At 42.6% G+C, this 12,919-nt stretch overlaps 1 protein-coding gene across 3 annotated transcripts; it reads right to left on the minus strand.

Annotated features, from left to right (window-relative positions):
* Nucleotides 1–322: 322 nt before the first annotated feature.
* Nucleotides 323–12,913, minus strand: LOC102297339 (cadherin-related family member 5). 3 transcript variants are annotated; one of them, XM_005938384.3, is made up of 16 exons: nucleotides 11,190–12,913; nucleotides 9,291–9,379; nucleotides 8,590–8,798; nucleotides 8,455–8,511; nucleotides 8,280–8,372; nucleotides 8,065–8,151; nucleotides 7,873–7,983; nucleotides 7,507–7,671; nucleotides 7,191–7,281; nucleotides 7,010–7,116; nucleotides 6,445–6,645; nucleotides 6,247–6,369; nucleotides 4,316–4,394; nucleotides 2,061–2,254; nucleotides 1,616–1,636; nucleotides 323–1,403 (listed from the first exon to the last, which is right to left on the minus strand). In XM_005938384.3, the coding sequence occupies exons 2-16, from the start codon at nucleotides 9,361–9,363 to the stop codon at nucleotides 1,053–1,055; spliced, it is 1,962 nt and encodes a 653-aa protein (XP_005938446.1). In that variant the 5' UTR covers nucleotides 9,364–9,379; nucleotides 11,190–12,913; the 3' UTR covers nucleotides 323–1,052. The 3 variants fall into 3 exon arrangements, with proteins under 3 accessions (XP_005938446.1, XP_042083133.1, XP_042083134.1); XM_042227199.1 differs by adding an exon at nucleotides 6,960–6,971 and having other exon boundaries at nucleotides 7,078–7,281; XM_042227200.1 differs by lacking the exon at nucleotides 1,616–1,636 and adding an exon at nucleotides 6,960–6,971 and having other exon boundaries at nucleotides 7,078–7,281.
* Between the last annotated feature and the right edge of the window lie 6 nt (nucleotides 12,914–12,919).

Genomic DNA, 12,919 nt, shown 5'->3' on the forward strand with positions numbered 1-12,919 from the left:
CCTAACCATGCATCTGTTTGAGAGGAACCCGGACAGAACCAAACCGCAACAAACAAACATCCTGACAGTTCTAAACGCTGAATCTTTTATTGTGAAGGTGTGTCAGGCGGCATCCGGCGAGTTACGCCTCTCTTCAGGTAACTTTACGGACTTTGTTTTCTTTGGTAGTCTCCAGGATCCTCCCTTCCTCCTTCCGGAAACTTAAAACAAGCGTTTAGTTTTTGTTGACCTGTTTATCACAAACAATCAATATCCATTCAGAAAGAATTAATCAGAATAAAACAATAAAGAGCACAACAGAAATTTGACAGATACCAATGAAAAATATTAAATAAAATGTGTTTTATTATCAGACATTATCAGTGCAGGTAATCAATACTGATCCGTTTTATAAATTTTTCTTTATGTGTTTAATATGCTTTTTTTTGCAACACGATGATGTCACAAGGACTACCGGTCACGTGATCTCTCACTGGAAACATGATAACTGTTTTTAGTGTGAAGAAGAGCCAGGGAGAAGTGAGGAAGGTGAAGAGCTTTAGCTTCCACCTCGAGAGCTGCAGTAGGGGATGATGATTTTTTTTTTTTTTACAACCAAAAAAAGAAGAAACTGATCAATAGTCCTGATTGATAAACATGAACACAAGACTGACTCCTCAGGTGACAGGTTAGGGTAAGGTAAAGGATGAATGGACAGACAAATGGATACCTGGATTGATGATGGCTGGATGGACGGACAGATGGCTGGGTTGATTTTACAAATGTGTCTGTAAAATCCTGATTTATTAAAGTCGAGATCTGATTATCAGAACAAAATTAATTAATCTTCTGGAAACAATAAAAAGACTGACATCATTAAAAGTTTGTTTTTATTTTTGAACTTTTTTTCTCCACAAAAACCCCCCAATAAGGCCGCCAGAAGAAAAAAAAGTGAATCACGAGTATGACTAAAGTACAGTTTGGATTCCTGCTCTCTAATTGGCTGAATATGTGACTCGTTTCTTTCTGGTTTCTGATTGGTAGGGTTTGGACACCAGTGGCATCTCCTCTGATCAATCAGTCTTCATGTTTTCGTCTCTCTGAGGCATCCCAGTGTTGACTGCTGGTATGTCTTCACCATGAATACTTGCGGGCTCAACTGGCAACCTCAGATCCTCCCAGGTGTGAGCTCCACCTTCATGTTTCTCTGCAACAGTAAACAGGTGTGATGATGATGATGGAGGAGGAAGAGGGGGTCTGGTCCTGCTCTCTCCAGGCTCGCTGAGCTGTGATGATGATGGAGGAGGAAGCAGAGATGGCCTCCTGGTGTAAACTCCTTGTCTGCCATGAAAACTGCCAGACTGACGAGTAAAAGCTCTGCTGCCGTGTGACGACTCGTCCACGAAGACAGGTGGGCTGCTCACCTGAGAATCACACAGCACAGGTCAGTCTCTCACCTGAGTCAGACTGCGCATAAAGTCCTGCTATAAACAGGAGCTAAAGAGGAACCAATGTGTTAAATAGTAAAATCATGACATCAATGAAAGCTGTGTTTGAGGACTTCAGGATCTACTGTTCACCACATGACACGAGTACTGAAACCACAGGAAGCGACATCACATTCAGAATAACTCACCATGTGAAACCACAGTAACCTCTGCAGAGAGATGACACACATGACTCAGTTTAATATCTGAGACACAACAGATTTTATCATCTGAACCTGTGAGCGGAACAAACCTCAGAAACAGCAGTCTGAATATGTGATGCTGCAGAAACGCTCTAGACAACAGTTTAACATCTCAGTCTGACTCATAGCTTCATGTTTCAGGCGGTTCAGCAGAATGAACACAGCATTTATTTCCTCATGAAATTTCAAACAAAAGACTATTCAAAGATTTCTAACCTGTGGTTTAATAAAACGGGTCAAAGAGGCAGCTGTCATAGGCTTCAACACCAACTCCATGAAAGGTGGATGGGTGGATGATGAATTACATCACATTAGACCCTTATGCTCTCTGTCCGGCTGGTGTGTGAAATTCAAACACCCCCTCAGGTGTGTTAAAGGTTTTACTTCGTACCACATTGGGATGTTTTCCAAAGGCGATGGCGGGGCGATCCTCAGGGTTCTGCACGCGTCTCCTATGGACGGTCCAAAGTAGCAGAAACAGAATCGCAGAGAGCAGCACGATGAGGATAAGCACAGCGATTCCTCCTGCCAGCGTGCTGTCCACGTCTCCAAACAACTGTTGCTCCTTGAACGCACCACTTGGCACTGAAACACAGAAGTTATTTCAGTAAAAGCATCATGGGAGCTGTGAATGTGTGTGTGTGTTTATCTAATAAAGGAAACAGATCAATGTCCTTCCTACTCATCAAAGAATTAGTGATCAGTTACCTTTGACCGCTCGCATTCAGTCCCCTCTTGTAAGTAAGTAAGTACAATTTTATTTATATAGCACATTTCTAGATAAAAGATCACAAAGTGCTTCACAAGGTATAAGACAAAAACAGACAAACGTTAACAAAATGCAATTCTAAAAAGATGTGTTTTTAGTTGTTTTTTAAAAGTGAGTCCGCAGATCTTAAGTTCTGAGGAAGAGAGTTCCACAGTCTGGCGGCCACAGTGGCAAAAGCTCTGTCTCCCTTGGTTTTCAGCCTTGTATGCTGAATAACAAGTAGGCCCTGATCACAAGACCTCAGGGACCTACTAGGGACATAGGGCTGTAAAAGTTCAATGATGTAGGCTGGTGCTTATCCTTGAAGAGCTTTAAATGTCAGAACCAGTATCTTAAAATGGACTCTGAATTCAACGGGGAGCCAGTGCAGCTGTATAAGCAACGGTGTTACATGAGAGTACTTAGATGTTTTTGTCAGAAGCCTTGCTGCAGCATTTTGGACAATCTGCAGACTGCAGTTTTTGTTTAGACATGTAAACAGTGAATTACAGTAGTTCAATCATGGTGAAATGAATGCATGAATAACAATCTCCAGTTCAGTATGAGATACTAAAGGGCTCAATTTAGAAATGCTTCTTAAATGATAGAAGCAGGACTGAACCAGAGATTTGACGTGAACATCCAGGGTAAGAGCAGAATCAAAGGTTACCCCTAGGTTCCTGATAGATGATTTCACAAATGTTGAAAGAGGACCAAGAGCATTCATTATGTTAGGTACATGTCTGTCTGGAGCACATACAAGGACTTCGGTCTTTTCTTCATTAAGTTGGAGGAAGTTGTCAGCCATCCAACCTTTGATGGATTCTAAGCACACATTTAGAATCTGCAGCTTAGAAACATCTTCTGGTTTAAAAGAAATATATAGCTGGATGTCGTCTGCATAGCAGTGGTAGCGAATGTCCTCAAAGGGGCTCAAAATATGCTGGAGAGGAAGTAGATATATTAAAAACAATAAGGGCCCCAGCACAGAACGTTGTGGCACACCATAGGACAGGGACGTGGAAGATGACCTGTACTTAGAGACCGCCACAGAAAAGTATCGTTCATAGAGATACGAGGAGAACTACTCTAAGGCAGACCCAGATACACCAACCCAGTATTTCAGCCTTTCAAGAAAAATGTAATGGTCAACGGTGTCAAAGGCTGACGTGAGGTCCAACATTAGGAGTACAGAACATTTTTCTGCATCGTTTTGCATCAGAATGTCACTGGAAACTCTAAGAAGGGCTGTCTCAGTAGAATGAGCTCCACGAAAGCCAGACTGAAATTTGTTAAAGATATTATGTTTGTCTAAAACTGCTGTAAGCTGCTTAGCCACAACCTTCTCTAATATCTGAGCAATTAACAGTATTTTTGAGATTGGTCTGTAATTGCTAGTGAGAGATGGGTCCAGCGTGGGGTTTTTTAACAGGGGGTGTATAGCAGCAGTTTTAAAATAAGCATGGACTTTACCAGACCCCAGTGAGGTGTTAACTATGGTGAGCACACAGGGACCAATAGTGTGGAAGACATTTTTGAAATACGATGCGGGTAAAATGTCGAGTGAACAGGAGGATGCTTTCATTGCATTAACTATTTTTACCAGCTCTGATAGTGAGACGGGTAAAAAGCTTTCTAAAATGACAGGCCGAGATGGCGTAGGAACTGACAATGCAGATGCTGGTGGGGACAATTTTTTCCTTACATTACTTATTTTTTCTAGAAAGAAAGAAATGTTTCACAGTCTTCATTAGAAGGAATAATGGCAGCAGGTGGAGCAGGAGTAACAATATCAGTAATAGTGTCAAATAACACCTTGTGTAATGTCACAGCTTCATGTTTGTAATATGTGTGTTTGTATGTTCATATTAACGCATGTTCTCAGGTTTCATGCTCACCTGCTTGGCCTCTCTGCAGGACTTCGATGTCCACTGAAGCTGACACTTCTTCTCCCGACTCTTCATCTCTGGCGATGACCTGCAGAGCGGACATTAGAGCAGTGTTCACGGGTCAGCCTTAAGGTTAAAACCAAAAATCATCCAAAGTAATGATTAAAAACTGTTGTGTTTGTTTGATTTTTCTAGACCAACATTAAAGTGTTCAAAGAGCTGAAGGGGATTCACACTGTGAAGCTTTTAGTCCTGATCTTCAGTCTCTCCTCCTGCTGATTCTGGTGTTTGGATCACTTCCACCTGAAAGATGTCTCACTGCAGCCCGAGGCCTTGTTATTTCACAGAGATGTTTTCTTACAAATCCAAACAGATTTATTTTTAGCATTCTTTGACTACAGGGGGACTTTTCTTTCTTCAGCTTAGTTTGTTTCTGTAGAATCATACTAAAACTGAAAAATTGTACTGCAATGAAAAAAAACTACTTTGCTGTCTTCCTATTGTCTCCTCATCGGTTGAGTCTCTGCTTTTTAACCACCTGTCACTGCCATCAGACAGGGGTTTTGCACCTTTTTTTAAACATCTGCAACTCCCGTAACCCCCAAACCATTTGTTCAGTTGAAAGAATTCCAATGGTTCCTGAAAGCAGTGAGTCTGTGCTTTTCACTGATATTAGGGTCATTACTGTAATCTGCTAAGCATGGTGTCACAGCAGCTCCACAGAGACGTTTTTGCTGTTTGCTGTGTTGTTTTCAGTTTTATTTGCCAAGATTTGGATGTGGCGCCCTGCCTGGGGTTACAATAATGACTCTAATATCAGTGAAAAAGCACAGAGTTAATGCTTTTTGGACCTATTGGAATTTTTCGATACCGCCAAATGTTCAAGAGTTATTGTAATATGACCTAAAAGTTCTAAAACCCAGTTTTAACAAGTTAATGTGCTCCAGGCCTCTGTTTCTAGTTTCACTGGATAAAAGTATTTATTCTCAGCCTCTTCAGCCTTTTATTCTGTGCAGCATGTCTTTAAGTTTTTAAAAACTTGTGGTGCAACTGCACCCTGTCCGCTCACTGGGTGCTGGACACCAAAAATTGAACGTCCCAGAGAAGAATCAATGTGGATCTGAAGCTGAGGTCCAGAACTTTTTCAGAGTAATCTAAACCAGGTAGCAGTAAGAGTTACTGAGGATCATCTCAGACCTCTGGGCTGACCTTGGTCTATTTTCAGCATCTTCTTCCTGTCATATGGTGCCGTTTGTCTCTCAACATGAACTTTACTGATATCACTTTAGCAGATAGCAGATGTTCCTCCATCTTTCTGTGCTCATAAGTTTATATTAGCGTAACTACCTCTCTGCAGTTAACCATCAGCTACACTTTCACTGATGTTCCAAACATGGCTGTTAGTTTCTTGCTTACTCCATATTTGAGGCACAGCTGTTTTATTTCAATCGGAACATGATGTATCATCGTGAGATATAAACTATCTAATTTCCTGATGTTAAACATTATTCTACCAAGCACACTGATCATTTTATTGGAGGTGAAGGAAACTGGACCTGGTAATGGTCACTGACCTCCTGCAGACACTGATACACACAGAGAAACCATCCAGGATAGATCCACCCTTTAAAATAATTTCAGGTTCAGCTAATTCAAACCACATCCGACCAACTTGGGATTAAAGTTAACAAACTGAAAATCACCTGATTCCCATCTTACAGGTGAAGGTCAGGCCCATCAAGCCTCTACCCCTCATTATTGCTTATTCAGACTTCTGATATTATTTTAAGGTGGAAAAATTCCACCTATAAGACCATGGATCCACTCTCTCAATGAGACATTGAGTTGGTGCTAGCAGCGGCAGCTAATCGTGATACTGGTGGTGACAGTATACTGGTGGTGTTTAACAGGTGAGTTGGTTTGATCTATGTCTTACTCACCTGTAGGATTTGTCTGTCAAAGGCGCGTAGTTGGTTTGTCTTGGCGATCAGAACCCCCTCCTTTGTGACTTGATACAATTCGGATGGAGGATGGAGCAAATAGTGGATATTTGGGTTCCTGCCCTGTGATTTGACAGTAGAGATGACTCACTGATATGATGATGTAAGTAACACAGGTAGTGTAGCATGTGTTCTTACATCAGGGAAGTCACGGTCTGACACCTGGACCTGCAACACCTGGTTCCCATAGGTGGAGACGATGGAGGCAGGGCTAGAGCTCTGGATGATGAAACCTTTGTAAGTGGTTCTGTTGAAGGCCGGAGGAAATGCGTTCTCATAGAGAACTCTGACCAGAACTGATGCCACACTGTACTTCAACCTGTCATCCACCTGGCACACCTGTACAGGTGAGAGGGAAAGTAGATGTCTCACAGTTTTCAATTCAATTCAATTCAATTCAATTTTATTAATACAGCCCCAAATCACAATATCAGTCACCTCAAGGCACTTTATATTGTAAGGTAGACTCTACACTAATGCATAGAGAGAAAAACCCAACAATCATATGATAAGTGCTATGAGTTTGGCAACAGTGGGAAGGAAAAACTTCCTTTTAACAGGAAGAAACCTCCGGCAGAACCCGGCTCAGGGAGGGGCAGCCATCAGCAGTGACAGGTAGGGGTGAGAGAAGGAAGACAGTATAAAAGACATACTGTGGCCAATTGCTGTGAATGAAGCAGAAAACAGGAAGGTATGTCGTTACCATGATTGTGAGCATGTAGTTTGTTGTCAGTCGTTGATCATCTGCTGCTCTGGTTAACCTGATCTCACCTGTTGTGTTGTTGATCGTGAACCTGCCCTGATCATCACCTGTGGGTGAAGCAAACACACCTGTACACACATGTTTGTACATGAGTCTAATGGTGAGTGTGAGTGAGTCTGACCTGAGAGGATGGTGTAGGTGAGAGGAGCATTGATCCCTTTGTCTCCATCCTCTGCTGTGATTGGGCCAGGAGAAAAGTCCAGACCCACGTCCTGAAACAATAAATAAATAAATAAATACCTGCAGGTATGTGGACAGGTATAAAACTTGTTCCCTAAATGCTGGGACGCTAAAATCTAAATGACTTGAAAATATTGTGATACTGAAAAACATCTCCAGAAACATTGGGCTGTTTTTATTGACATTTTACGGTCTGGTAATGTTTTCAGAAGCCAGTTTGTAAATAATTGCATCCACCTGGTTCCTCGGGTATTTACCTGGTGTTTCTGTGTGATGTTGGTTGTGTAGGTGGGATTCATGCAGACAGGCACACCTGGAGACACAGGTGTGCAGGGCAAGAAGTGAGGATACTGGTCATCACCATCCTCGATGTTGATGTTGAGAACAGCAGATGTGTTGAACTTGTCCACGGTGTTTGATTCCTGTCAGGTATGTAGAGGTGTGACATTATTTTCACTTTTCTGTGATAATTTGACGATCAGATATCACAGGGTTTGTTTTTTTTGTTGAATAGTCTTGCATTCCTGCTGGTTAGAGTGTAATGTCCTGTGATGACTTCGCAGTAAAATAAAACCTCTGACCTCACCCTGATTACCTGGATGTATCACCTGTCTAAATGTTACCTGGGCCCACATGATGAGCTGCAGGTGAGTTCTCGTCTCATAGTCCAGAGGTTTGTTCAGAACTACCTTTCCAGTATTGGGCAGGTCAATCCTGAAGAACTGGGCATCTTGCTGCAGGCAGACAGATGACAGGTGAGATAATAAAGAGCTGCAGCTCATGGTCAAGCAGCAATTGGTGGGCGTTATTCTTACTGATGACGGGTCGATGATGTAGCTGATCATGTCCCCATCTGCATCAACAGCCTTCACAGTGAAAACCACCGAGTTCACTGCTGTCAGCTACACACAAAACAATGAAAAATCCTGTTTACACAGGTGAGGAAACACCTGAGGCACCTGTTAAAACGATGTACATGTGATGGATGCTCATTGGCTGGTTAAGATGAAGGTAATTTTTCTGGTTGTACCTCACTGATGGTGAACGGCTGAATTGTCTCCAACAGGAAGTTTGGTTTGTTGTCATTTTCATTCAGAATCTCCACCAAAATCCTGTAGTTACCCTGAAACAGGTGCAGACTCACCTGAGCGACTCTGAGTCATCAAATGTATTTACCGCTCAGCACAGGACCTCAGATGACTTACCTGTATGATGTCATTTTCATAGCAAATTAGCTCTGCAATGAGCACTGATCCCTCCACCTGTCAGACAGAGATCCAGCATGAGGTGAGACATTTTAAGATGTATTTCTGCTGCAGGTGAGAGGTGTTCAGGTGTACCTCTCGGTCGAGGACTCTGAACACTGAGGAGTTGAGTCTGATGGTCCGGCCCTCTAAGTAGAACCAGTTGGCGTTGCGTCCCGACAGACACAGGCGGATGGTGTTAGCTCGTGGACCTGCAGTGATGTTGATGCTGGAGATGAATTCACCTGTTGGACTATTCTCTCTGACTGAGGTGAAGATGTCGGAGCCCTCCCGACATAGGCTCGCTGAGGATGAAGCAGAGGATATCTGATGTGTCCGTGGCAGTGAGGACGATCAATAACTGATTATGGTTTTATTGATCCGGTTCTGTTGTTATCTAAAGACATATTTAAAGACAAACTTCTCAGGAGTGTCTGAAAGTAGAGAGTTACTTTTTTAGTCCTGATTAGGACTTCAGGATCTTTTTATCACATCACCTTAAACCAACCTTAGATTACTAGCCACATTTAACCAAATCATGCTGCACCGTTTTACCTCACATTCCCATTATTTTACAGTTGCCAGTTACCCAATCGAGCACGTCTTAGGACTTGGAAGGAAGCCAGGATATCCGACAGAGCCCACACAGGCATAGATCATGCTCAAAAAACCCTAATCCAACATTGAGATTCAAACCGGGAACCTTCTTAGTAACCGCTGCACCACCGTGGACAAAAAGGCACTGATGACGGCAAAGTGCCTGATATCAGAGAAAAGCCGTTTTTGAATTGTCTTACCTATAACAACATTATAAGAAAGTCTGAGAGCCACCTGCCACAGCAGCAGCCTGCAGGACCTCAACATCTTCATCTTTGACCTCCTCCACCTGGTAACACAAAGTCAGTGAGCAGTATAGGTAAAGAGCATCAACAAAGTCAACCAACCAACAATCAACACAACCAGCCAAGTTTCTCAGGTAGGGAGGGCTAGAGCCTATCCCAGCTGTCTGAGGGTACACCCAGGGGACTGTGGGAGGAAGTCAGAGTACATGCAAACTCCACACAGAAAGGCCCCAGTTGGTCAAATTGAACTTAGGAACTTCTTGCTGTCAGGCAACAAGTGTGGCTCAGTGGAATATGTAAAAAAAAAAAACTATATATCTTGAAATATATTTGATATATGAAGTTATGACTGAGATGAAATGACCTTAGTCTCTACACCATCATCTAACTGCTGTGGATTTCTCTCTAATATTGTTGTTCATCACCTTATAGTATAAAACATCTGGCTCAGCTCCGTTGAGGTGATTTGTTAGCCTGTTTGTGTGAGTTCTCAGATTCATTTCACTTGTTTCATAATCACTGTGTGAACGTAACATCTGAGCAGATTTTATCTATGAACTGGAAATACGAACTCAGAGGTCAGAGTGTAGTCTGCTGTGTTCACATGTGACAAAAAGGTCCTGAGGTGGAACTCTGCAGTGGTCAAACAGAGCTGACCTCAGAGTGGTGAACAAACAAGACGTGACCAAACTGAAAATATGAGCCCTGAGCTCTGCCGCGGTCCACTAAAATGTCACATGATCATATTTTTTATGACCTTCAGCTGCAGCTGTGGAGTCAAAACTGGATGAAACTCAAGCTGTGGTATTTTTTTTAAAATTCGGATCAGCGAGAGGAGGATCAGAGGCTGACACCGCTGCTCATATGTCTTTATCAGGTCATCACGACTTTATACGTGTTCAGCTGAAAATCATCACTGCACCTTATCCAGGTTTTATTTTGAAAGGCTCTGCTGTGTTCTCTCCATCTACATCAGGGATGCTCCTGCAGCCTCGAGGATGTGTAGAGTCTCATAAAAAACAGACTGATGATGAAGGCCTATGATTGAAACGTCCTCCTCGAAGGTTTCCTGCTGGTGAACAGTTTCCTGCATCGGTCTCCTCAACCATGAGCTCAGCTTCCTTCTCTTCAGTCCCTGTGTGCTCAAACATAAACCTCACACCTCAGTTTGATTCAAGGTCCCATCACAGGCTGAAAAAGCTTGATCAAACTTGATGGAACAAAGTGTTTAATGTTCGCCATACATGCACACACTCACGCACACTCACACACCCACAATCATAGTACACCACAGTAATTAAGTAACAGATAAAGTGACAGAAAAGTTCCTGTCTTTTTGCAATCTGCTATAGAAATGTCTTTTTTTTTTTTTTTATCATGATGGGTTCCCAGCTTAAAAGAAAAGAAAGATTAAACATTTTCTGTAAATGAAAAAAAACTTCCTGTTACAGGGCAGTGCTATCGAAACCTGGAGCAACATTTCTTTGTCATGTAGAGAAACTGAAATGTGCCGCCGGAGTTGTACTTCTTTATCTTATATTCAGATGACTCAGGGATTAAATGTGCAGTTAAACATCTTTACGCTGACAGGAAGGCCAGTTTCACCGGTCTGACCCCCCCCCCCCGTACGAGGCCCAGGATGTGAAAGAGTTTAACATCCCTGATCGAAAGTGTAAGAGAACAGAGGAATAAAATGACACAAACCACAAGGAGTAAAACAGCACAGCGACAGACACACACGACCAGAGTTTTTACAGCCGTTGGTTCAGATCGCTGCGTGTTGGCCTGTGTTAACCCTTCACCTGCCACTTCACTTTTTCCTCTTACCAACTCTTCATCCTCACACAGACTCACCTCGCTCTCTTCTGCTGGCCTACAGTCGGCCGATGTCTCTTGACCTTGCTGCTGATTTCATCCTCATGTCATCACACATTCATGTTTTTGTGTTTCAGCCTTGATCTGTTGTTCTGCTTTGTCCCCAGAGAACAGAGCGCCTTGTCACTGTGTGTGTGTGTGTGTGTGTGTGTGTGTGTGTGTGTGTGTGTGTGAGAGAGAGAGAGCATTAGAGGCTTACCCGGCATTAATGAGCAGGATAAGTAGGCCAACATGCTGCAGGACTTTGAAGCAGCAGGATCCTGTTGGTTCCACCTGCTGCTGCTTTCAGAGCTTATTTCAAACACACAGAAGTAAAACATCCACATCCTTGGAGACGCTGTTTTTAGTCAGTATTTCCTGTCAGAGAGCCAATAAGCTCTCAGCTGACTCCTTTATTGTTAAGTTTTGTTTGTAGAAGAAGAAAATGTTTAATTAATGTGGTGTTACAGGAGGCTCTGAGTGGGGTGGGCACACAGACAAACACAGAGCCATAAATGAACACGTCCTGTTTCACAGGTCACAGGACTGAACATGTCACATGACTATGAGTAACTGTCACTGCCATCTGCAAGGATTCTAATCTTGGGTTGAGTTACCACCTTGTCACATGTCAGAAGTTCTTTTGTCTCATTGGTTGTGGCTGCTGTCACGTGTACAGTTTTCCTCACTGACGTTCATGAACATTCAGTTTCCTGTTTGTCATATCTGTCCAGGTTCTGGTAGTGTTGAAAGCCTGAAAAGGAGGCAATTTTTCTTCCTTTTCGTCTGGTGCCGTGTTTGATCCATTCGCTTCCACATCTGGAAAGTCTAAAACAGCTGTGATTATTGCATTCAAGCCCTTTATTTTGGCAGGAATGAAGTCGGCTAGCTCAGGTGTGGGGATACTCTTAATGGACTTAATGAAACAGTCGCTACTGAGCATGCTCTTTGAATGGAGGCGAGCATGCTCTCATTAATCAAATGACAGCAGTTTTATCGGGGAACCTGGATCAGGACTCTGAGGTCCACCCTCATCCTCACCTCCTCCTTTTTGGGCGGTCAGAGAACAGCTGGAGGAACCAATCAGAGTCAGTGACCTCTGATCCAAACATAGTTACAAACACATACACATCCATGTACGTGTCAGATGTTTGATCACTAATCACGCTAAAAGAAAGCTTTAAGGCTGTAACCGTGGGGATGAGTGTAGTTTCACTGAGTGTATGGATAAACTGATTCCTGACCTGCACCTGCACACAAAAGAAGCCTAATCGGTTCTCTGTGCAAACAGTAATCTGTTAAAACATGATACTTTAAAAGAGAAAGAGAAAAACAATCACCTGTGAAGATTTTTTTTCGAAATTAATGTTTGTTTTGTTAACCTGTCAGTCAAGCACTTTTGTGGCAGTTTCGGGCATTAACATGCTATTCCACATCGAGACACTAGAGGGCGTTTATCATAAGGGTGGTAAGTGTGTGAAGCAGAAAAATAATTCTTTGCATTGTGAAGCTAACACCGCTCAATGTGTGTGTGTTTCTGTTCTTTACCACGGGTTAGTAAATATGCATTAACATTATTGAAGACTAGAGAGATTACTTACTAAGCTTACTAAGTGGAAAACTTAGTAAAAGAAGTGGTTTGTTATGAGAATTGTGTATGAATTGTGATTTTTGGCTGTAGCTTACTTGATGCTAATGCTAGCAGGCTTGGCTTAATGTAGAATAGTGTG

Source organism: Haplochromis burtoni, unplaced genomic scaffold (assembly GCF_018398535.1).
Source record: "Haplochromis burtoni strain Fernald_Lab_line unplaced genomic scaffold, NCSU_Asbu1 Contig_249, whole genome shotgun sequence".
NCBI lineage: Eukaryota > Metazoa > Chordata > Actinopteri > Cichliformes > Cichlidae > Haplochromis > Haplochromis burtoni.